This window comes from Epargyreus clarus, unplaced genomic scaffold (genome assembly GCF_041222505.1).
Source record: "Epargyreus clarus isolate Ecla_fem2 unplaced genomic scaffold, WU_Ecla_fem_2.2 ptg000018l, whole genome shotgun sequence".
Classification (NCBI taxonomy): domain Eukaryota; kingdom Metazoa; phylum Arthropoda; class Insecta; order Lepidoptera; family Hesperiidae; genus Epargyreus; species Epargyreus clarus.
In genome coordinates this window covers 2,713,877-2,737,111 of record NW_027332226.1, presented here as the reverse complement: position 1 = coordinate 2,737,111, position 23,235 = coordinate 2,713,877, and the positions used below count along the sequence as shown (strand labels likewise).

Here is a 23,235-nt window from a genome sequence, read left to right as displayed (position 1 = left end):
TATACGGTAAATCTAGCACTAACTTGAACTAATTTCACAGATTTAATGGATGTAATGATTGCATTACTGATGCTATAATGACAAACCGACTGTAATAAGTACCTACCTGTAGGTTGCGAATGTCGGTATTGTAACATGATTGTAACTAGCATCATTATACGCTGAAATCTTGTTAGTAAATATCATCCTTTACCCGTAATTTATATTACATAATTAGGCACCTTTTTTTTTGTTCACGAGGGGGAAACCTTCAAAAGGTACCCGATGCTGTGGGAGCGATACAGGGTTATGTGGGACTCTTACCGCACTAAAACCCCCCCGGTGGCCGTCCTCGGCGCTGCGTAGAGGACTCCGGGATCTCCAAAGGAACGCAACCGGAGTCCTCTTAGCGCGTTGCCCCGTCGGGCTCCGCTCAGGTGAGCCTAACGCTCGCCGCACCGTCTGATGCGTACGACGGTATGCGATCACACATAACGCCGTCCTTCCCGGGGCCGTTGGCCGGGCGTTTCGAGCTGAGCCTTTGCCTAGCTTTGCCTAGTTATGTAGCTAAGCACCTACATGTTCCTGTATTACGAGACGTCGAAGGCATATTTAGAGGCCTGAAGAAAATCACGTAGAAAGTTTTAGAGCGGCAAAAACCCGAACTATAAGGCAGGTTTCCTCCATCACCAAAAAGTATGATTACCTATAGGTTAGTATATTTTTATGAAAACATTTTCGCACATTTTTTTCCTTACATATTAAAATTGGCTGTGACTAATTAAGAAAACTAGCCTCTAGCTGTTGAAAGAATGTTTACTTAAGTCTCATAGAAAAAACAAAGAACATTTTGCAAGACAGTCTTTTTATAGCACGAAAACAAGATGAATCGCTTTAAAATTGCGAAAGCATACATAACAAATATTGTTTCTATACTGAGTAAAACTGGTGCGGCTAATCTACATCAAGTAAACAAAGGTTACTGTTACAATGTAAGAAAACTACAATAAATATTGACTTTTGTCATAAAGTCTTCTGGAAGTAAGCATAATTATAAACCCTGACAGTATTCCTATTTGTAGTCTCTCATACTGGAGTAAGTGTGAGAAATCTTTGTCCTAATAACAATCGGATTGGGTCAACGTTGTGGCTTACCAACGGTGTATATAAAGGGAACACATTTTACTAATTAGTGCATATAAGCACTTTCATAAGGAGATAAGCTACATAATTATACTATAATCTGTATTATAAGGAGTGTGCCATGTATAAAGAATTAAAAAACATTGCCAAGATGTTAAAATTGGAGACGTAAACTTCATAATTTACATGTGGCGCATACTACTATAGCTACGACTTTAGACGGGCTCTCGTTCTATTTTTTTTATAATATAGGAGTAGCAGACGAGCATGCAGTCCACTTTTCTAATTTTAAAATACTGAAAAATTCACACCTCAGTTTTTTTGTTTTACCCAACGTCATCATTGACCTCTGGATAAATAACATGACGCGTCCTTGTAAAGACGTTTTATGCACTATGTATTTTGAGTTCGGTCTTTTTGTAAATCATCAATGAAGTATTCTCATTAGAAAATTTTAATAAATTACGTTGTTGTAGAGTGAAAAAGACAGGAAACTAGATGCCTAAATACGTAATGAGTTCACAATTAGCGTTAGTTTTCTCATAGTAGACTTAAAACCATAGTTTGCCGGATTTTCTTTCTCACAGCTCTCGCAGACAACAATGAGCTATATTTATTTACTTTTAAGTGTATAGATGATCTGAAAAACATTAACGTACCTACTTACCTCATAGATTAGTAAAACCCACTCGTAATAAGAAAATGTAACCAATTTTGACAATTGAGATTGTCACTGCCATCTATTTTCGTGTTTGAATAATATTTAAAAAATGTAGTTTTTAGATCATTTACGAATGAAACGATATTTCTCTGCACTTTTTCTTCGATTTCGCGTTTTTGCTCCACTTAGCTGCACATGTCGGCATTGTTCCGCGTAAATTACACCATGACAGCCATTAAATGGCTGCCACATTTGTCAGCCATTTAAGCCATTTAATGGATTCCTTCATTTACAAGGCGGTAAGATATCTATACTTATCTATGACTTATCTACATGAAATAACGATAAAATGAGATTGCAATACGGCATCGTCTAAATAGATATTATGTTATTTATGAGCATCGTAAATTATAATCAGGTACAATAGTTGCATATAAAACAGATGTTATCTTTCACTGAAGCAGTTCTAAGGAAAATCGGTAATGTCGAATTCTGGAGACTTATAGGTTTGCTAAATCGAACATAAAAAGTTCGCGAAAATATTTCTGTAGGTCTCCAGCTCGGTGCCAAGGTATGCGAGTCTCACTTTTGTCCGTGTGGGCAGGCGGTGGACACGTTGGGTCGGCATGGCTTGTCCTGTACCAGGAGTGCCGGTCGACTTTATCGTCACGGGACTCTTAACGATCTTATTCGTCGTGCTCTTGCTACCGTTTCTGTACCAGCGACACTGGAACCTTCTGGTCTATTCAGAGACGATGGCAAGAGACCCGATGGTATCACTTTGGTGCCGTGGAGTCTCGGACGACCCCTGGTATGGGACGCGAACTGTGTCGACACTCTAGCCCCATCTCACGTTGGTAATACCTCTGTGAGCGCTGGGGCTGCAGCCGACCATGCCCAGATACTAAAGCGCCGCAAATATAGTAATATATTGGATAATTATTTGTTTGCGGCGCTTGCAGTAGAGACAATGGGTCCATGGTCATCTGACATGAAGAAATTCATGTCAGATATGTCGACCAGACTTGTCGTCGCTTCTGGTGACCAAAGAGCTGGCGGCTACTTCGCCCAAAGATTGAGCCTAGCAGTGCAGCAAGGGAACGCCGCCAGTGTTTTGGGAACCATGCCTCACACGGCAATTTTAGATGGTTTGTTTTATTTATAGTGATTATTGTTTTTATTCCCCTTTTTTGTATATATTATTATGTACATAAATATAGTTATAATATAGTTATTGTAAATATGTTTTTTTATAAATAATGTAATGTATTTAAAGTTTGTTGCAATAAAGATATACAGTTGTTTTGTCATGGTATTCATTGTAAGTTATATTTTATATGATCATCATAAAATTTTATACGATTGTGCTAAGAAAGTTTACAATAACAATTCTTATTTCCTGACTGACTCGAATTTACGAATGACCTTTCTGCATAATTGACCTGATTTTACAAGTTGGTAGCTACGTAACTTTTACTGTGAAGTATTTTTTAATAAATGTTTTATCAAAATTACCCAAGGTTTTGTGAAATAATTAATATTAAAATGGCTTAATATTATAAATTTATTATTAATATTACAGGATCATAAACTTACCGACTTCGTGGATCTACGCACCTATATACCTACTTGCGTAATGATTTAAACGCGATTAAATACATTTATCTATTGTAGATGCCCTACTTAATAGTATTCTATGGACGTTATGATTACCTATTTCTTTCCAACATACATTTACCTAAATAGGTTATTCATGCTAATGATTTTTTTCAGTCATAATTTCATAGGTATTTGAATTATTATTAACATAATGTTTTGTTATTAATTATTTTAGTCGGAATAATAAAATTATTTCAGTACTTAAAGTAAAACAGATCATGAGTCTATAAAACAGATTGAAATCCAAAAAATGTAGGTGTGAAGGCCAGTGGCCTGTTTATCACCGTGCAATAAATAGCTACAAGAAGTCGGTTAAAAATACATTATATACTAGAAGAGTGCCACATAAGATTTAAGGATAATGTATTTTTATTTTTCCTTGGAAAGTAGTTATGAATTTTATTTTATAGGTCCAAAGCAATTTCCGTCCTAACACGCGTGTTACTTTTTCACGTGCTTACCTATCGATCAAGTCACTTGCGTACAAGCTTTAACAACTGAAACATGTTAATGAACAAACCTACGTAGTCTGTCGGTTTCGACAAATGGTCAAGTTGCATCAAAACATAATTACTTTGTTACAATTTTACAAAGCAATCAATTAGTTGCAAGCCGGTGTGACATTAGACTCGACACGGTTATAACCGTATGTCGAACGCTACTCACTTCCACTGCTGCACTATTGTTCAGGTACGTCACCTCATGGGCGGGCCGTGGACAGTGCTAACGTAACCGTTTCTGAAAATAGCTCTCGAGTTCGCGGTCGTTATGTAGCGGTAGCGTACACGGGCAGTTCTCGCCTCGACTCGGTGTAGGGAAGAACGCGCACGATGCGTCCCGCACTGATTTGTTTTGCCGCGTGCCTCGCGCTATCGTACGCAGACGGCGCGAGGATCCTCGGCCTCTTCCCGCACACCGGCAAGAGCCATCAGATGGTCTTCGAGCCCCTCTTAAAAACGCTAGCGGAACGTGGCCACCATGTCACCGTCGCTTCCTTTTTTCCGCTTGCGGACCCACCGGCCAATTACACTGACATCAGCTTCCAAGGAATCGCCAACGTAGGACTCGAAACGATAGATTTGAATCTGTTCGAAAACCCGAGCTTGTTGCTCAGGACACCATACTTGGGAAAGTTCGTGATGCGGCTAATGGAGTTCCACCCGCTGGCCGGGATGGCGCTCAACGTCTGCCAGAAGGCGGTTAACTGGCCGCCTCTGGTAGCCGCACTGAAAAAGGAGTATGATCTAGTAATAGTGGAAAATTTCAACAGCGACTGCATGCTCGGCTTGTTGCATGTTTACAATGTGCGAGCGCCGGTCGTCGCGTTGATGTCGAGCGCGATGTTGCCATGGTCGGCTTACCGGATCGGTGTGACCGACAATCCGGCCTACGTACCGGTCACCTGCCTCCCCTTTTCGACTCAAATGACGTTCCCTGAGCGGGTCACGAACACGTTCTTCAACTATTTCTACAAATGGTGGTTCAGGTATGAAATCCAAGTGAAAGAGCAAGTGATTATCGAGAAGCAGTATGGAAGAAAGATCCCAGATTTGGAGGATTTAAGCAAGAACATGTCTCTGCTATTAGTGAACACCTTCCATCCGTTAAATGGCGCGAAACCTTTGGTGCCTGGTGTTGTGGAAGTCGGTGGAATGCACTTGGGATCCATAAGAAAACCAATACCTCAGGTAAGTTAACAATCAAATCATTTTACGATACCTACAGTAGTTAATTAAAAAAATGGGTCAGTAGAATATCGGTGTCAGCGAGGTTGCGTGTTGTTTTATAAACATTCTGTTATAGGTATGAGTTCCGTAAATGATATTTGTAAATATCACAGTTGTCGTATGCAATTAATATATTTTTTTCCGAACAAAAAAATACCTTAAGTACCTACTAATACTTCCGGTAAATAAGTACCTTACCTTAATTAATAAGTAGGTATTATTAGGTTTTACCCAATTTCCAAGGAAAGGTTTTTTCGGGCATATCGTAAATTTCCTTATTACATCGTATCTTACAAACGGCTGGATGGATTTCAACCATTAAGATGTCGTCTCAAAAACACAATCTTAATAAAAAAAATTCAATGAAAAATATCAAAAACCTGACTGAAAAAAACATAAATTCAAAGTCCAATTTTAAATTTCAAAATTTCAAGTGTAAGGTTACACTTTAAATTTAGCAAGTTGTAAACCAACAGTGTAAGATAATAAAAAATAGATTTAGAACATTATTTTAATTGCTACGCCTCTCTTGTATCATATTGGTTTACCAACTCATTTTTAGCAACTATTAAAATATATAGAACCTTATTGACAATGTAGTTACTTAAAAATTCACTTTATAGTTTTAAAAGTACCTGTTACCTTAAATATATTTTTGGGCTTAAATCCTGTACGAAAATCCAGTAATAAATTCAAATAAAATATAACAAGTAAAATCGTCAATTTTATCAGAAGTAGATAAAAAAGGTTAAATAAATAGCGTTGTTTTCGATTTTTAAAGGTTATTCTAAACAATCTAATGCCTACAGCTCCGCTTGTATCTTTCTATAGAGATCTTCAGAATTATTTTCCGAAACTTTTTAGTGTCCATTTACAGTAGGTATGTATAATTAGGATATCAGTAATCCTTATGTATAAGTTAAGGAAGTGTCGTCTCGAGTCTCGACGGTCATCTCTGACTTATGTCAAAAACGAATCCCTACCATTGAAGATTAAGATTTAGAATACGGAACTTTTTTAAATTACTTAGGTATTACTTAACTTCATCAGCACGTGCAGTGTGCACTTAGCGTAACGTGCTGAAAATACTACAGTTAATTTCTATTTGCGCAAAAATAATTAGGTAATACTCGTACGTTAACCTTAAGAAGTGAAAAAGATTTTGAATGACCTAATAAACGTGACCACATACATTGTTTAAGCCAGTGTATCTCAAAGTGTGCGATAACTTCTCTTAGGTGCTACAGCCTATAGGTGGGCGGTAAGGGCTCAAATAAAATTACGTTGAAGCGGTATAAAGCCCATGGTTGATTTGTGATTTATTAAATGGAACAAATGTACTTAGAAGTCAACAACTAGAGAGGTCTCTTTTTTCCAGGCAGTATAGAAATAGATCCGTATATGTGGCTACTTATTTTCAATGAAAGATGATTGTTATAGGTATATTTTTTTTCGGCGGCCCTTGGGGGCGCTAGAAAATAATTAATGCTCTCCGGGTGACATACGAAATAAGTTTAAGAATCTTTGGCTCTCCGGCGGGAACCATACGTGTTTAATCTAAACTTGAAACTTCCGTATAATAAGTAGGTATAGACTATAGATACTATATAACAGTGGCCTATTTTCACTCGTCATCTTTATACACATAATCATTAAAAGCGATGACTCTACTGTAATTGAACTTAATTGTTATTTTAATTAAATGACATACATAAATAATTAATTGCTCTGGTTTCAAAACCGTGGTCTTGTATTGTCATCATCAACCCATTATTCTTCCCATTGCAGTGCACGGGTCTCCTGTTCGAATGATAAGGATTAGGACTTAGTCTATCACGCTGGCCAATTACCAATAAATAGACTTTACATACCTTTAAGAACTTTTTTAAGGATCTGTCAGGTATGCAGGTATTATATAATATTGTAATATGCACTTAACTTTGAAAAATCTAAAGTGCGTGCCTGATATTTTATTTTATTTTTTACCCATCCGTAACATGCCAGGGTAATAAAAAGTTTGCAAAAAGGGATTTGATAAAGGTGTGATTTTATCAACCTTCATCATTGGTATCCTTCTTAAGATGGGCTTAAACTTAGTGGCAAATATCGTATTAAATTTTACATTTAAGCAAAAATACAATTAATTATTTATTTAGTGAATACCTACTTGTGCCACAATAAATTACTTATTCAAGTTTTACGATGACCGTAAGAGAGCATTTAAAACTAATTTATTATATAACCAAATGAAACGTTTAAGTAATGCCTAAATAATGTTAATTTATTACTCAAATAATTGAATAATGTTTTAATTCATGTTACAAATAAATAATACATTTTAAACCTGGTGGGGGACACCTTTTTGCCGGTCGGGCATTCAATTTATTGTTCGAGAGATCGAGGAATGGCACAAAGATACGGTCTACATGTACTAGGTACTAAGCAACTACTACTACTAAATCACTGAGTAATTTTGAGGGGCACTTTAACCACTACTAATTACTAAATCTATCCGTTGCTCAAGCTGTGGTAACCAATGGGCAACAGTCTAAGGCAGGATTTAAAGCAGTGTTTTTGTAACACGCTTTATAAATAGGTATGTATATAAATATAAAAACGTATTTTACAAATATGTACTCAGTACAATAATTATTATAATAACAACTTAATTAGCTAAATACCTAAATAAATAAGTCTTTGAAACGGACATAATATCTGACATAAATGACGCCAAATGCGTTTAATTAAAATCTAAATTGGTAAAAACATTATTATGAAGTTTAAGTTATTTTATTCTTCTTGCGTACTAATTTTGCGACCTCCTTTGACCCTCTTATAGAAATTTTGGGACGCAGCAGGGCGTCGCGAGACCCGCACTTTGATAAACAGTGGTTTAAAGAGATATCATTTTAAAATATTGAGAAGTTTAATAATGTATGTTTATTGGGATGAACACCATAACGAGACCACGTAACTCACGTTAACGCTAACAGATAAAAAAAATATGTTTACGCTTAATTTAACGTTTTCTGCGGTCGACCAAGTATCATCAGGCGTGGATGCAATGTATAGCTACATATTTATATGAACACCGGAAAATATAACTGTATACAATTTGAACACTGCCTGTTTGATCCTTCAATTCTCTTAAACGGTTGGCCCGATTTTGACATCCCTTGGCAGTTTGCTGATGTTATAAACATTAAAATAAAAAAATAAAATAAAACTAAAATTCTGAGTAAGTATTTATTTTATAACCCATCTTTGGCTGACCTCAAGTAGGAATATTTTATCCTATCTGGGGTCGATTACAGATGTCCATAGGTAGCAGTACCCACTTACCGTCAGGTGGACTGCATACTCGTCTGCTACTCGAATATTATAAAAAATGATTTTTAATTGCGGGTGACACTGGAGCTCAACTCGTTAAAATAATTCTAATAACATAGAGTTAAGGGCAAAAGGTTATCAAATGTGGTTTGGGTACAACAATATGTTTTGCTTAACACCACACACTTCCTAAAAAAACCGTGTTATCTAAAATACCCAATTAGAATTATTACTAACTACGCCTCCTATGTACATAAAACTAATAATATGATATAAATTTGGCCAATGTTGTTTAACAAACCAACTTTTTCTTTGTTCCGTTATGCCTGCAAGTTTGACATTAACTTAATTTGGCCAATGTTAACAAACCAACCTTTTCTTTGTTCCATTATGCCTGCAAGTTTGACATTAACTTAATTTGGCCAATGTTAACAAACCAACTTTTTCTTTGTTCCATTATGCCTGCAAGTTTGACATTAACTTAATTTGGCCAATGTTAACAAACCAACTTTTTCTTTGTTCCATTATGCCTGCAAGTTTGACATTAACTTAAATTGGCCAATGTTAACAAACCAACTTTTTCTTTGTTCCATTATGCCTGCAAGTTTGACATTAACTTAAATTGGCCAATGTTAACAAACCAACTTTTTCTTTGTTCCATTATGCCTGCAAGTTTGACATTAACGTAATTTGGCTAAAAGGTAACAAAGCAATTTATTTTTGATACATTGTTTATGCAAATTTGTCATAAACTTAATTTGGCCAATGTCAACAAAGCAATTCATTCTTTCTTCAATTATATTTGCAAGTTTGACTTTCAGTTAATTTGGCCAATGTTTATAAGTACCAAACAAAAAACGAATTCGTTACCTTACCTTTAACTACAAAAGATCTTATCAATTTACATTATCTGTGATGAAGATCACGCCAAGGTATTCCGAACACTGCTCAACAGATGTCTCTTATTCCAATTTCCAGTACATCGAGAAGTTCATTAACGAGTCCGAGCATGGCGTGATCCTCTTCAGCTTCGGATCCCTCATCAAGACTGCCACTATGCCAAAGTATAAGGAGGAGATGTTCATCAACGTCCTCTCGAAGTTAAAGCAGAGGGTCATCTGGAAGTTCGAAGACAGTGACGAAGAAGGCACCATCATAGGCAACGGCAGAATTCTTAGAGTCAAGTGGATTCCTCAGTACGAATTGTTACGTAAGTATCTTCTATATATTTCGCTTACAATTAAAGTTAATTAACTAAATCTTAGTATCTAATTAGCTACTTAGATTTAGGCATTTAATTTAATTAAAGCCATCATAATGAAAAAGATATGAGGCGACTATCTAAGTCCTCACGAGTTTGTGATCGGCTTCAGTTAAAACGCATGAACTGTCCATGAGCGGCAGTGACCACATTGCATCAGACGTGCTGCACGTTGTTTGCTATGTCAATGCTAAAAAAAAACAAATAAATCAACCCATTAATATCCTTTTTTTTTTGACGAAGGGGAAACATTAATATCCTACAGCTGGACTCTGGTGTCTACTTAGAATAGGTTTAGACCATAATCCACCGCGTTGTGAGGCATATTGGCCAGCGAAGCCAAATGCGAATTGGTTAGACTGATATACAGAGGCAGATACATTTGAGAATTTACTTTTTAGAATTCTCACATTCTCTTCATTCATTATCTCCATTTACTCAACTTCACATAACATTCCCTAGCTAAAACATCGATTGACATATTACCTGCTATTCAGCCATTCGAAAACTCCATCAGCACTAATTTATCTGGAGGAGTGTCAGACCGAGAGATTTTACTGGAACAATTATGTATGGGATGTAACGATATGTGAACAAGCGTTCAAATGAAAACCGCTTTAAAAATGCGATAATTGTCATTTTTAACAAATGTGATGCTTTGTTCTCTTTGAAAAATTTGCCACTTAAGTAGAACTAATAACTCCGGTGCCATTTAGAAGTGGTTACGGATGTTTCTAAGCAAAATTATTTATTTAAATTAGGTTTGCTTTATTGTTCCGTAGTCACTCCTATAACCTATTCGCACATACAGTACCTATCTTTCTTTATTTATTGTCGTGAGACAAAATGCACTGTAAGGTCAAATCAATCAGGTAATCTTTACTGAATTGATCAATTTAGACCACTTACAATTTCGATTGGAGTGTTGTCCTAGAAGTGGACCGATGTTCTTAAAAAAAGGAACTACAATCATTGTCAACTATTTTATTGTCCCACTGCTGGCATCTTGTCTCTTCTCAGAATGAGGCCTTAATCCACCTCGCTGGCTGAGTGAGGAATAATACGCTTCCCATATGTTTGAAGACTATTTTAATGAAACTCCTAATAGATACATAAATTTACATGGAATTTGAAACCCCGAACCTCCCCTGCTGTGGTCGAATGTCATACGAAGCTACCAATCCTTAAATAAATAAAAAACTGGAAGTACAAATAAAATAAAAATACATTTTCCTGTTAAATCAGCATGTTCATTATACGTTGAAAGTTCTACGTACAGTGGACGTAATCATCTAATAATAAATAATTAATAAGGAACACGATTTCCGCCTAAAATATTACAATATCGTATGCATCAGTAGGTTCTTACAAGAAATTACTCTTCTAACCAATACTCACGAGTACTAGGATGAAACGAAGTCAGATCACGAGAAATAATTCTTACGTCAATTAAGTGTAATAAATAATATAATAATATATATTATTACGTGTGTTGTCGTCATGACTTATAATCTCAATATTAACGATAATATTATTGTTAAATAATTATATTCTCATTAGTTATTTTAACACTTTATAATGATGTGATATCTATCCACGATCTTGTACGCAAATTAGATTCAATCACCACGTTTTTCTCTTGTTTAATTCTAATTAATACTTAGATACTATTTAATTGTGCCCCGCGTGTACCTAAACTAAGTTTCTGGGTATAATAAGTATGAGGCGGCATCACCATAAGTCCTAAAAACCCCAAGTCTCATATTAAGAAGCCTCTCAGTTTCTCATCAAAATTTTAAGAAGGAAGTCAAATATCTTGGCCTGTGATTTTCAATCTCTTTTTACGCGATCTCCTAAAATTTGGAAATATTTGACGATTATGTCATATTCTCGACTGTTCTCAATCTGTATTTGATTATATTAAAACAATTAAAATCATACAATAATTATATACATTTTCATAAGTAGGTAATTGTTAAATATGTGCATAATTAGATAAGTGCATATCAACGTTCTTGAATTAATTTAATTTAATTTGCTTAATATATATTTTTTTATTTTTTAATGACAGATTATAGAACCCCTCACGGGGTCGCAACTTTGAAAAACACTGCTGTAGACTGTAATAGCATACGAAGCGGTGGAAAGAAGCCACCTTTCCGTAATAACATTCATTATAACACCGCAAAAACGAATTTGCGAGCTGTTGCAAAAACTCGCAGAACTGTAATAACTGTTATAACGTCATGCTAATGTGGCCATAATTTTATTTGCAAATTGCAACTTGCATTTTGAAACTGTAATATTATTCGTTTATTCAATTTTACAGCCATTTGCGTTACATATAAAGGAATAACGTATACTACAAAAAGTAATGTACAAAATAATATAATAATAACAATAAAATTTAACTTGTAAAGTTCAAAGCAGAAATGTTTACTAATGTATGACATTGTTAGAGCAATAAATTAAAATGTTTGAATGTATGTTACATTATTTACCTAAAACTTACACTAAAAACACTTATTAAAAACATATTATGTTTTCGTTCATTTATAAAAAGGTTATGTAACTTCATCATCTCATTTAAGATAGGTACGTTACAGCATTACATAATTATTAAATTAACATACAAAAACAATACATTTTGAAGTACCTAATTATTAAATTAGCCATTTAGTTATTAAGGTATAAATAACTAGCTGACGCGGCAAACTTTGTACCGCCTCAAAATCCATTTATCAAATATATTTCATATAAAATATAGCCTATGTTACTCGGGGATAATGTAGCTTTAGAATGGTGAAGGAATTTTTAAAATTGGGCCAGTAGTTTTTAAGCCTATTCATTACAACCAAACAAACAAACAAAGTTTTCCTCTTTATAATATTAGTATAGATATATGGGTTACCGCCCATGTCCTAATGTAAGCGATAAAATATGGTCACAGTATTGATAACGGTACGAATGTACGATTCGTTCGATTGCCCGCTTACATTTACATACTACTATTTCACTCAAAATACCGTTATTTCTCATTGAGAACTTTTTGTAGTCTTTAAACCGGAGCTTTTATCGTCTGACAGGCAAAATGTTCCGAATTCGACCCAATGAGAGCACGTTCGCCGATTATTTAAGACAGTTTACCTTTATCGGAGGTCTTAAGAGCCGTTCGATAATATCTCACATGGATTGGCCACCTTCTGGTATCTAGTTACTTCCTTTGGGAAAAAATATTCCTCATATAAAATGCGATACTTTAGAAAAAATACAATACACATTTATCTTAAGCCAACTCACTTTTTGATGACTTTTTTTGTTGAACTATTAGGGTTTTCAGGAAATGGCCAAGGGCCACAACATCTAAATATTCTAAATCTTTAATCGTATTCTTTGTACAACATATTATAGGGCAATTGTTTAACTATTAAGTAGCGGATGACCGAGTTTGCTTTGCTCGGTGTTTTTTAAAAAAGAAGAAAGACTTCAAAAAAGAAGGAGGTTTCTCAATTCGACCCAAATTTCAAGAAAATCGTTGGAGCCATTTCCTAGATCTTTGATATAAATATATATACAAGAACTGCTCGTTTAAAGGTATGAGATAGATATAACAAATACTATATCTTACACTATGTGTCAACATACTAACCCTACCCCCAAAAGTTCCCATAAATATAATGGAGAAAGACACAGGTTTGGCGATATAAAAACCTTCCACACTTGTAAGGCCACATAAATGTTCAACTAGGACATAAAAAAGTTACCTTCAATTCTTTATTTCAGAACACAAGCAAGTAGTGGCGTTCCTCGCGCACGGCGGCCTACTCGGCATGACCGAGGCGGTTTCGGCGGGGAAGCCGATGCTAGTGGTACCCTTCTTCGGAGACCAGCCCACCAACGCGGCGGCGGCCACGGCAGCCGGCTTCGCGAAGTACATCCCGTATCTAGAGCTGACTGAAGACGCGCTCGAGAACGGGCTGAAGAGCGTGCTTAGTGCTGAGTAAGTTTCTTTTACGGTTTTCTGTAACATAAGTATGATATGCAGTGATAGATATTGGTAGAAACTCGGCCTCTAGATTGAGGGTCTGAGGTTCAAATCCCAAGCACCTCTGATTTTTTTCAATTATGGGAGTATTAGAAGTGATTTATCACTTTAATTAATTATCTCAGAGATCTAAAAAGCTCTCGATGGTACTATGTGAAGTCTACCAATTCGCACTTGGCCAGCGCTGTGGACTATGGCCTAGTCTTGTCATTCTAAGAGACCCGTGCCCAGCAGTGGTACACTAATTGGTTGATGAACATTAAACGACTCGTCAGGCGACTAGTCAGTGATGATATCTTTCTATCAATTTTATGGATACCACATAGAAGACAAACACCTAGGTAACGAAACCGTAACTCTCCAACCGGAATATTAATTGCAACACGAAACACTTGACTAATGTATTGTAATATCGAATATCCTCATTCTGATAATATCAAGACCTATAGAAGTCAGACAATAATGGATGGGTCACACATGACACAGCATGTTATAAGTAGGTACTTATATGAAAATCACTTGACATAGGGTTGTCACGGGTCGTCGACTTGAATAATTACCAATTATAAGCTTGTGTTTAATTACGCGAAAGATAAAATATATCAATCATAATATTAGAAAATTAGACATCTTTTTATCGTCTATTTATTATCTATTATCTTTTACTTATATTATAAATTTTAATTATATAATCATTATTTCGCAATTTAAAAGGAAATACAGATAGTTTATAAGTTATTTAACATTTACGTAACGAAAATTATTAATTAAATACCTATTATATAAACTTATAATAATGTAAATTTAATAAGCCAAAATTTATATATCACCGTAGTCAATTGTGAAATTAAATTGAAAAATTCGGTCGTAAGTAATTCATCCTACACCCAGAGGGTAAACACGGAACCCTACTAAGTACTTTACTAAGCCTCCTTTATATATATATAAGTCTGTCCGTCTGTGACAGGGCTCTATCTCATGAACCGTAATAGATGGACACTTGAAATTTTTACAGAGTATGTGTAACGGTGGCCGCTATAACAAGAAATACTAAAAATAAAGATTCAAAATAAATGGAGGTCGTCGTACAAGAAACCGCTATTTTTCGACGCTTTTTCTATTATATTTTCACAATGGATATCTATGGCTGATGATCATTTCTATGAATGAAAATTTGGTGGTGATGGTAATGAACCATCCGTGTTCGACCTGCACTTGGCTAATACTTTCGGGACCATTGAAACAGATATACATCTGTGGACATTAAATTTATAATACCTTGCTCTTTTTGCATTGGGGTTGAAAATTAAAAAATACAAAATGCTTTGTTATCGTAACACAAAGTAAACAGGTATATTTCATATCCCATTATATTTATCTCACACTTGTGTACGGTTAAAAGTGTCATTAGCGTCGCTGTCGCTGGCATACTTCCGAGAGATAGTACCTATTTATCTTGTTAGGTACAGATTTACAACACACATGTGTGTCAGCACATAGCTTTGTCTAGCATGACGTCATGGGCTATGTGGGTTCCGTGTTACCTTCCGTGTACCTTACGCTTATTGTATAGAAACAATTTTCAAGGTAGGTCAGAAATATATGTATGAATATAACATGGAAAGGGCAAAGGACTGTGCTATCGTGCATACCATGTATATCGTAGGAACTTGACTGAGTCTAATAAGAAATTTAGATACATACCTATTCTATAGTTAGAGGTACATCTTAAGTTTGCTCCCTTTTTTGAACAAAATACCTATGTTAAGCAAAACATTGTCAAAAATGTAGTACTTTTGGGAAATGTAAGAAAAATATTAGGTACTTACTTAACAAAGAAAGAGTTCAGATAACTAGGTATAGTCAAAAGATTGTGCCAGAGTCAATGTTAGTAATTATAAGTCTGGCAATACGATGCACGCTTCCGTAATTCCGTATGTAAAATTACCGTGGATAAAGAAGGTACATACCGCTTGCAATAAATACACAATGCTGGAAATGCTAGTGGCTAGTCTATTATTTTCGCAAGTAGATACGTATGTATTCAGTAAGCAGCTAATTTGCATGCAGTCCACTGGGCACTGACATTATCTAATCACTGTAGCCTATGTCCATCTTTTAAAAAATCTCTTTTAATTGAACACTTTGGACCTTTCACAAATAACACTCAAAATGACGTTGGAATGGCCCATTATTTTTTGTCGTAAAAAACGTTCCAAATTTAAACCTTCGTGTTCAAATGTAAGTCTTTAATTTATTAATTTAAATTTTGCTTCATCAAAACTACACATTTCAGTCTGAAGGTGGATTTATTATTTCATTGGCTATTATTGTAACAATAGTTACGTAGATTATCATCTTGTCGCATAAACCAATGCATAACCTACCAACAATTACCAATAAGTTGCTTAAGTTTTAACCTAAGCTTGAAAGTCCAATTTGTTGTAAAGTCATGTTCACGACTCACATAAAAATATAACTGGGTAATTAATCATGGATAAATTTACTTCAACTAATATTAAATTATGACTTTTATGTTTAATTATTTTATTTTAGGCAGTATAATTTACGATATTTGTTTAAATAGAATCAAATAAAAAACGTCTAATCTTACATTCACTGTGAGAAATTTACGAGTGTTAATTAAGAATAAATAAAAAATAACCATAACATTTTATTTATGTATGTAATTAGCAAATATAATTATGTGATATCATTATTTATTCTACGCTGTTTTAGTTCAATAATAACTAATTATTTTAATTTCTTTATGTCAGCTACTTTTTATAATTTATTATGGATCACAACATGTTATAACTTATATCTCCTACAAGGGCAAGTTAGTTAACTAGTAGGTGCTAATTTATGTGATATTTGTGTGAGAATGTAGTTTAAGTTAATCTAACGTTGATATTATTAATAAAATACTTATGATATTGTATCATTTATGAAAGAACTCTTTACCTTCAACAATTTAGTAATAAAATCTTAAAGATCTTAAAGATAAACTTTTATAGATGGAATAGGACTTAATTATTTTTTTATTCTTAAACGGTGTCTAAATATATAGCTATTATAACTAATTAATTACTTACATAATTCTAATTAAGTAAGTAATTACATTTTATTCCAATTATTTCTAATTTAGTTAATTAACGTATAAAAAATATAGTATAAGAAACTAAAAAACACACTTTTATGATAAAATCAACTAAAAAGTAGAAAATAATTTTCAATCTAGGAATCAATTAAGGAACAGTAAATAGTATAATTGTGAAAAAAGCGTGGGGTGCTCCATTTATCAGTTTTCGAAAATTTTCATTACAACAAACCACGCTATAAGTTTTTGAAATTAATAACATTATTATTTAAAACTAAAAATCACGCTACAACGTTTATTGAAAGTAAAAAGTAATAATGGTTGCAATCTAGTAACTTTGCGATGAACTTTCTCTAAGGCGCTCGAACAATATCGCCTCGAAAATCGTTAATCCTGAGGATGTCAAATCAAATCAAATCAAATCAAAAATTTTTATTCAAAATAGGTTCTTTACAGATCACTTTTTGAAAGTCAAAGCAACTACCACCACTTCACAAGGTGTTTCGTTATGGAGAAGAAGCGGCGAAAGAAACTCCATAACACACATCTTTTTAAAAAAAATGTTTTTGACAATGTTAACTTAACGTAATGGTACATGTGGAGCTGGAGCTAATTCAGACCACACCGTTTTGTCAGTCAAATAATCACTTACTTTATAGTACGCTTTTTTACATAGCGTTAGTTTAACGACATGTTTAAACTTTTTTTCTGTGAGATTCAAAATGTGGTCGGGTATTTTATTGTAGTAGCGAATACAGTTGCCCACGAAAGATCTAGCCACCTTACATAATCTATGTTTAGGAATTGCTAATTTATTTCTATTTCTGGTATTAAAGTTATGGTGGTTACTATTTTTTTCAAACATATCAGTGTGTTTTCTTACATACATAATATTTTCATAAATGTATTGACTATGCACCGTCAATATATTAATAGTGGGAAACAGTTCTCTTAGGGACTCACCACGCCGCAGACTATATATTGACCTTATTGCTCTTTTTTGAATAGTAAATATAGAGTCTATGTCAGCAGCACTGCCCCACAGTAGAATGCCATAAGACATAATGCTGTGAAAGTAACTGAAATAGACAAGTCTGGCAGTGGGTATGTCTGTTAACTGTCTAATTCTTCTGACTGCAAAAGCTGCAGTACTAAGTCTGCTGGACAAAGCAGAGATGTGGGGACCCCACTGGAGTTTAGAATCAATGGTAATCCCCAAGAAAACAGTTTCATTGACGAATTGCAAAGTCTCACCATTTAGAGCGACATTCATCCCCGTACTCCTTACATTTGGTAGCATAAATTTAATACATTTAGTTTTATTAGAATTTAAGAGTAGGTTGTTTGCATCAAACCAGTTCTGAATCCAACAAAGAGTTTCATTAATATCGTTCATATCCTGTGATTGTCGTTTTACTCTAAACACCAAGGAAGTGTCATCAGCAAACAAAACAACCTCAGATAAATCCTTTACTACATTTGGCAAATCATTTATATAAACTAAAAATAGAAACGGACCTAGGATGGAGCCCTGAGGTACACCTATTTTAATATTAGAACCTGCTGATAATGCTCCATTTACTTGCACTCGTTGGACTCTATTGTTTAAATAAGAATTTATCAACTTTAGAGAATTTCCCTGAATACCATAATAATGTAATTTTAACAATAAGGTTTTATGATCAACACAATCAAAAGCTTTAGACAAGTCACAAAAAATACCTATAGCATCATGTGCTTGTTCCCAACAATCAAAAATATGTCGCAGCAATTGAACACCAGCATCTGTGGTAGAACGGCCTTTAGTAAAGCCAAATTGCTTTTGATGTAAAAGATTATTTAGTTTAAAATGAAGCAACATTTGGTGTAAGAGGATCTTTTCAAAAATTTTACTTAGAACAGGCAGTACTGAGATGGGTCTATAATTGTTGGGATCTTTAGTATCACCTGCCTTAAACAATGGAATTATTTTGCTATGTTTCATTAAATCAGGGAAACAGCCCTGATCAACACACATATTAAAAATAGTGACTAAGTAGGGAGCTAAAGTTTTAATGATTGATGTACAAACTTTTACTGACATTCCCCAAATGTCCTCTGTATTTTTAACAGTTAATTCTTTAAAAGCTTTTAATATGTCATTAATTAAAATATGTCTAAATTTAAATTTAATGTGACACTGACTTAAATTCTCTTTAAGGATGGTCACTGCTTTAATTGGGGATGATTTTAAAAATTTAGTAGTATTAAATGGTATATTCGAGAAAAAAGTTTCAAATTCTTGTGCAATTTCTTTATCTGAGGTAATCTGACCACGTTCAGTAGTAAGAGATACTTTACTGATACTTAATCTACAAGTTCGTGTTTCGGCATTAATTATTTTCCAAATTGTTTTAATTTTATTATCAGCATTTTTTATTTTATTATGTATGAACTTAGATTTAGCTGTCATACAAACTGATTTAAATATTTTAGAATATTTACGAACATATTCATTGAAGTGAGGGCTACAGTTATTCTCTCTTTCACTATAAAGCTCGAAAAGTTTACTTCTACTTAGACGAATACCTTTAGTAGCCCATTCACAAAAACTAAGTCTAGTACTCTTTTCATACCTAACTTCAGAAAATATTTTTTTAAACTCTGTGTGCACTGTGGAGAAAAATGCAGAATATAAATTATTAACACAAGTGCTATGGTTCAGAACTGACAACTTATTTAGTAGCACTTTATTATATTTTAATAAACGGTGACTTGTAATTGGTCTATGAAGAAACTTTATGTTCCCTTCCTTGGATATGTTGTATTGGATATGGACAGACTGCCCCTTGTGATCAGATTTAATATGATTTATTATAGATTTTTCAACTACAGAGCAGTTACAGAAAATGTTATCAATGCAAGTAGCAGAGGATGAAGTCACCCTGGTTGGCTCAAAAAAACTATATTCTAAGTTATATGATCTAAATAAGGAAAGTAATTTTACTTTCAATGTGGTGTTTTCTAAAATTATCGATAAGGACAATGCTACAAAGTTATTAAAATGTTGTGTTGTCATTGATTTTTGATAATTCTTCAAAATTTTGAATTAAACTGAACGTTCAAAGTGGATAAAAATCAGGTTCAAAGATTCCGTTACATAGTTACATACATACATACAATCCAAGTTAATAAAAGCGTGTCAAAAATAATCAAGATTGTAATATTCCAAAAATTTTTTGACAATAAATATACCTAACTTGTTCTAATCCGTTCTGGGAATTAAATTACAATCAAAATAATTAAGTATTATAATTATTATTATACCATAACTTTTTCCAGTTCTTGATATTATACAATACCTACATAATAATACATGTAAGGTAATAGGTACACGCCAAAACAATACATTATGTAAGGCAGTTATAAGTATGTTTGATAAATATTTCCATGCAGACAACAGCTGCCTTTGATTTAAAATCGGATTGTCTGATATAATAAATAGGTACATGTATAACTGTTAATTCGCTTGCCAATGATATGAAAACTATGTTGCTTACAGTAACAATAATTATCTACGTAGGTACATATATATAAGATTGAAGTGGCAAACGAGCATGCAGTCCACTTTATTGGAAGTGGTCCCTATCATACCAACCAACTCTAAATACATAGATCACAAATGCGCTGACACTTCTCAGGCCTATGGGTTCCTTCGGCAGCTACGCTCGGCTGAAATGCTAGAACTGCTTTCTAGAACAGGTTTAGTGGTCATATTGAATTGTTTCTACCACCTATTGAAGTAATGAATTAACGAATTTAAAATTTATCGTGTCCTTAGTAATATTATTTTCTAGTATGTTTTTAGTACATATAAATAAAGTACCCCTCCTGTTCATCAACATATTTACGTAGGTATATAAAAAATCGGCGTCCATAAGTTTTGTATCTGCAAATTTTAAAAAGTAGGTATATTCCGCGCCAGACTGCTAGTCCTCTCTGAAGTTGTTACGAGCAGTGTAGTCATACAATTTGCTATGGCGACGCAATTCATTTCTATATTCAGAACAAACTAGCAGTTTTACGCGGACTATACCTAAGTAAGCAGCTACTTAACGTAACGACTTCACATTTAGATAAGTAGTAAACTTGTCTGTACTTTGGGTCTAAAGGTTTGCTTCAAAACAAATAACAATGAGTACTTAGTTATCTCAAAGTGCTTTTATGCTTCCTTTCAGAATGCGATTGAATGCACGTCGATTGTCCAAGATTTGGCAAGACCGGCAGTCCAGTCCGTTGGAGACAGCTGTGTATTGGGTCGAGAGGGTCATCAGATGGGGACCAGCCTCCCCGTTGCACACCGCAGCGAGAGAACTCTCCTTCTTCGAACATGCTCTTTTAGATGTCGCTGCGACTTTAATTGGCATTGTATTATTCGCTATTTGTGCGATTTGGCTAGCTCTATCGCGGATATCTCGCATTTTTACTAGGAGTAGTAAAGAGAAGATGCATTAGTTTCTGTCTCAGCCCAAGAAAGATAATGTCTCGTGGAACATAGCATTGAAGTACTTGTGTGAGTGAATGAACGCCATGACATATTTCGAGAAAGTTGCAATTTGACAAATGTACCTATATAAATAGTTTTTGTGACTCTTATATTCTGCTTTTATAATGAAGACAGTGCAAGCTACAGACAGAGCGTTACAGACATAGCTACAATGCAAGTTATACCTTGCATTGTAGCTGTCTGTAATTCGTAAACTAAAATGCCACAATTTCGTTTGTTTCAATATATTGTGCGCGAGGTAATATTTTTTGTTTGACTGCAAGTTTACATACGACGACTTTTTGCATCCCCCGTTCTACCCGAATTCTGATGTCACCTGACACAGTCGGGCGTTCGTACGGATTTAACGTGAATTCACATAACGCGTTATTAAATCGCTGCAAAAACTCGCAATGTAACCCATTAACCTCACTAAAATAAATGAATTTAGCTTACCAACAAATAGATAGTTAGATAATTATATAATATTCGCTATGTAGAAAACAATTTATTTAATTATAGAAATCCTAATTTAATTTATTATTTATTATACCTTGTTATAACCTTTATTATACCATGTTTTATTTTATTTCGTAATGCCGATCGCATTCCGACAAATAGTGAGAACACGGCAGGGTAGTTTCAAATATTAAATGTATATTATTAGATAAATATCAATATGGTTTTTGGATTAAACTTTAAATTTAAGATAACATGACTCGTCCTTGGTCGTGTAATGTATGCCAAATTAATATAGGATAATGAGAATGAAATAATATTTTATTTAAATCGTACGCTTGATGGTTTAGTTAATAGGTAGTAACTAAATAGGTAGCTACTAAATTCACAAAAAATATATCTAAAAACATATATATTATTATATTAAAAATGTAATACCGCGTCCACGTAAACTTTTAACCCCTACAAGTGATTGCAAACTACACAAACCAAGTCAAATGGGGCATCCATATGATTGAATATATGACGATTTGGCTAGCGAACGGATGTAGTATAAGACACTATCACACTACGCGGTTAACTACCTAACAACTTGAAAATAAATGTACCTACCTACCTAGCCTTTGTTACATTTTCTATGACATTTTGGTTGTGAATATATTAATAGAATTTATGAAGACCCGCATAGACATATTGTGGTGAACCCAGCATTCTTTGGGAGGGGCTTTACTAAGTTGAGGCTCAAAGAATTTATCGTCCTGGACTGAATTTTGAGGGAGAAATTTAACTATTCAACAATACTTTTTCAAATTTTTAATATAATCAAACTTAGGTACACACAATTGTTTCGCTAAATTATGGTTATTTATTTTACTTAGGCAATATAATGTTTATTTATTAATAAAATACTACCAAAATCGCAGACTGCATCATCATCAGACAAAGAAATTGTTTATTCGTTTACCATAAATTCAAAAATATATTCGTTTCGAAAATGTATACCTACCTATTATCTTCGATTAGTGATCGAAGCCTATTATAAAATAGTGCTAATCTCTGAGAAAATATTATTAATTAATCTAATAACTATGTAAATGCGATTTACAGTGATAAAATATTTGTAAAAAGTCGTTAATCTTGTAAAAACTAAGTTGGTTTTAGTATTACAAGCGAGGTGCTATAAAAATTGTCTCAAAAAAACTGTACTATTTAACCTAATTACGGTGCTGGAAATTAATGTTACAGTAATAAAATATTTTAAGAATACCTATATATTTGTTTTATTTCTAAACGTTATTTAAATCCAGATCATAATATATTGTGTTTGGTTTTATAACCTACCTACC

General features: G+C 34.0%; 1 protein-coding gene and 1 long non-coding RNA gene across 2 annotated transcripts; one reads left to right on the top strand and one right to left on the bottom strand.

Annotated features, from left to right (window-relative positions):
- Positions 1 to 4,038: 4,038 nt before the first annotated feature.
- UGT46A2 (UDP-glycosyltransferase UGT46A2) lies at positions 4,039 to 23,157 on the top strand. The gene is made up of 4 exons (XM_073083086.1): positions 4,039 to 5,130; positions 9,478 to 9,709; positions 13,544 to 13,760; positions 21,123 to 23,157. Exons 1-4 carry the CDS (start codon positions 4,273 to 4,275, stop codon positions 21,397 to 21,399), a joined length of 1,584 nt encoding a protein of 527 aa, XP_072939187.1. The 5' UTR covers positions 4,039 to 4,272; the 3' UTR covers positions 21,400 to 23,157.
- LOC140749866 (uncharacterized) lies at positions 13,513 to 15,771 on the bottom strand. Its single transcript, XR_012103131.1, has 2 exons — positions 15,635 to 15,771; positions 13,513 to 13,781 (listed from the first exon to the last, which is right to left on the bottom strand). It is a non-coding gene; the product is annotated as an uncharacterized LOC140749866 (long non-coding RNA).
- Positions 23,158 to 23,235: the final 78 nt, after the last annotated feature.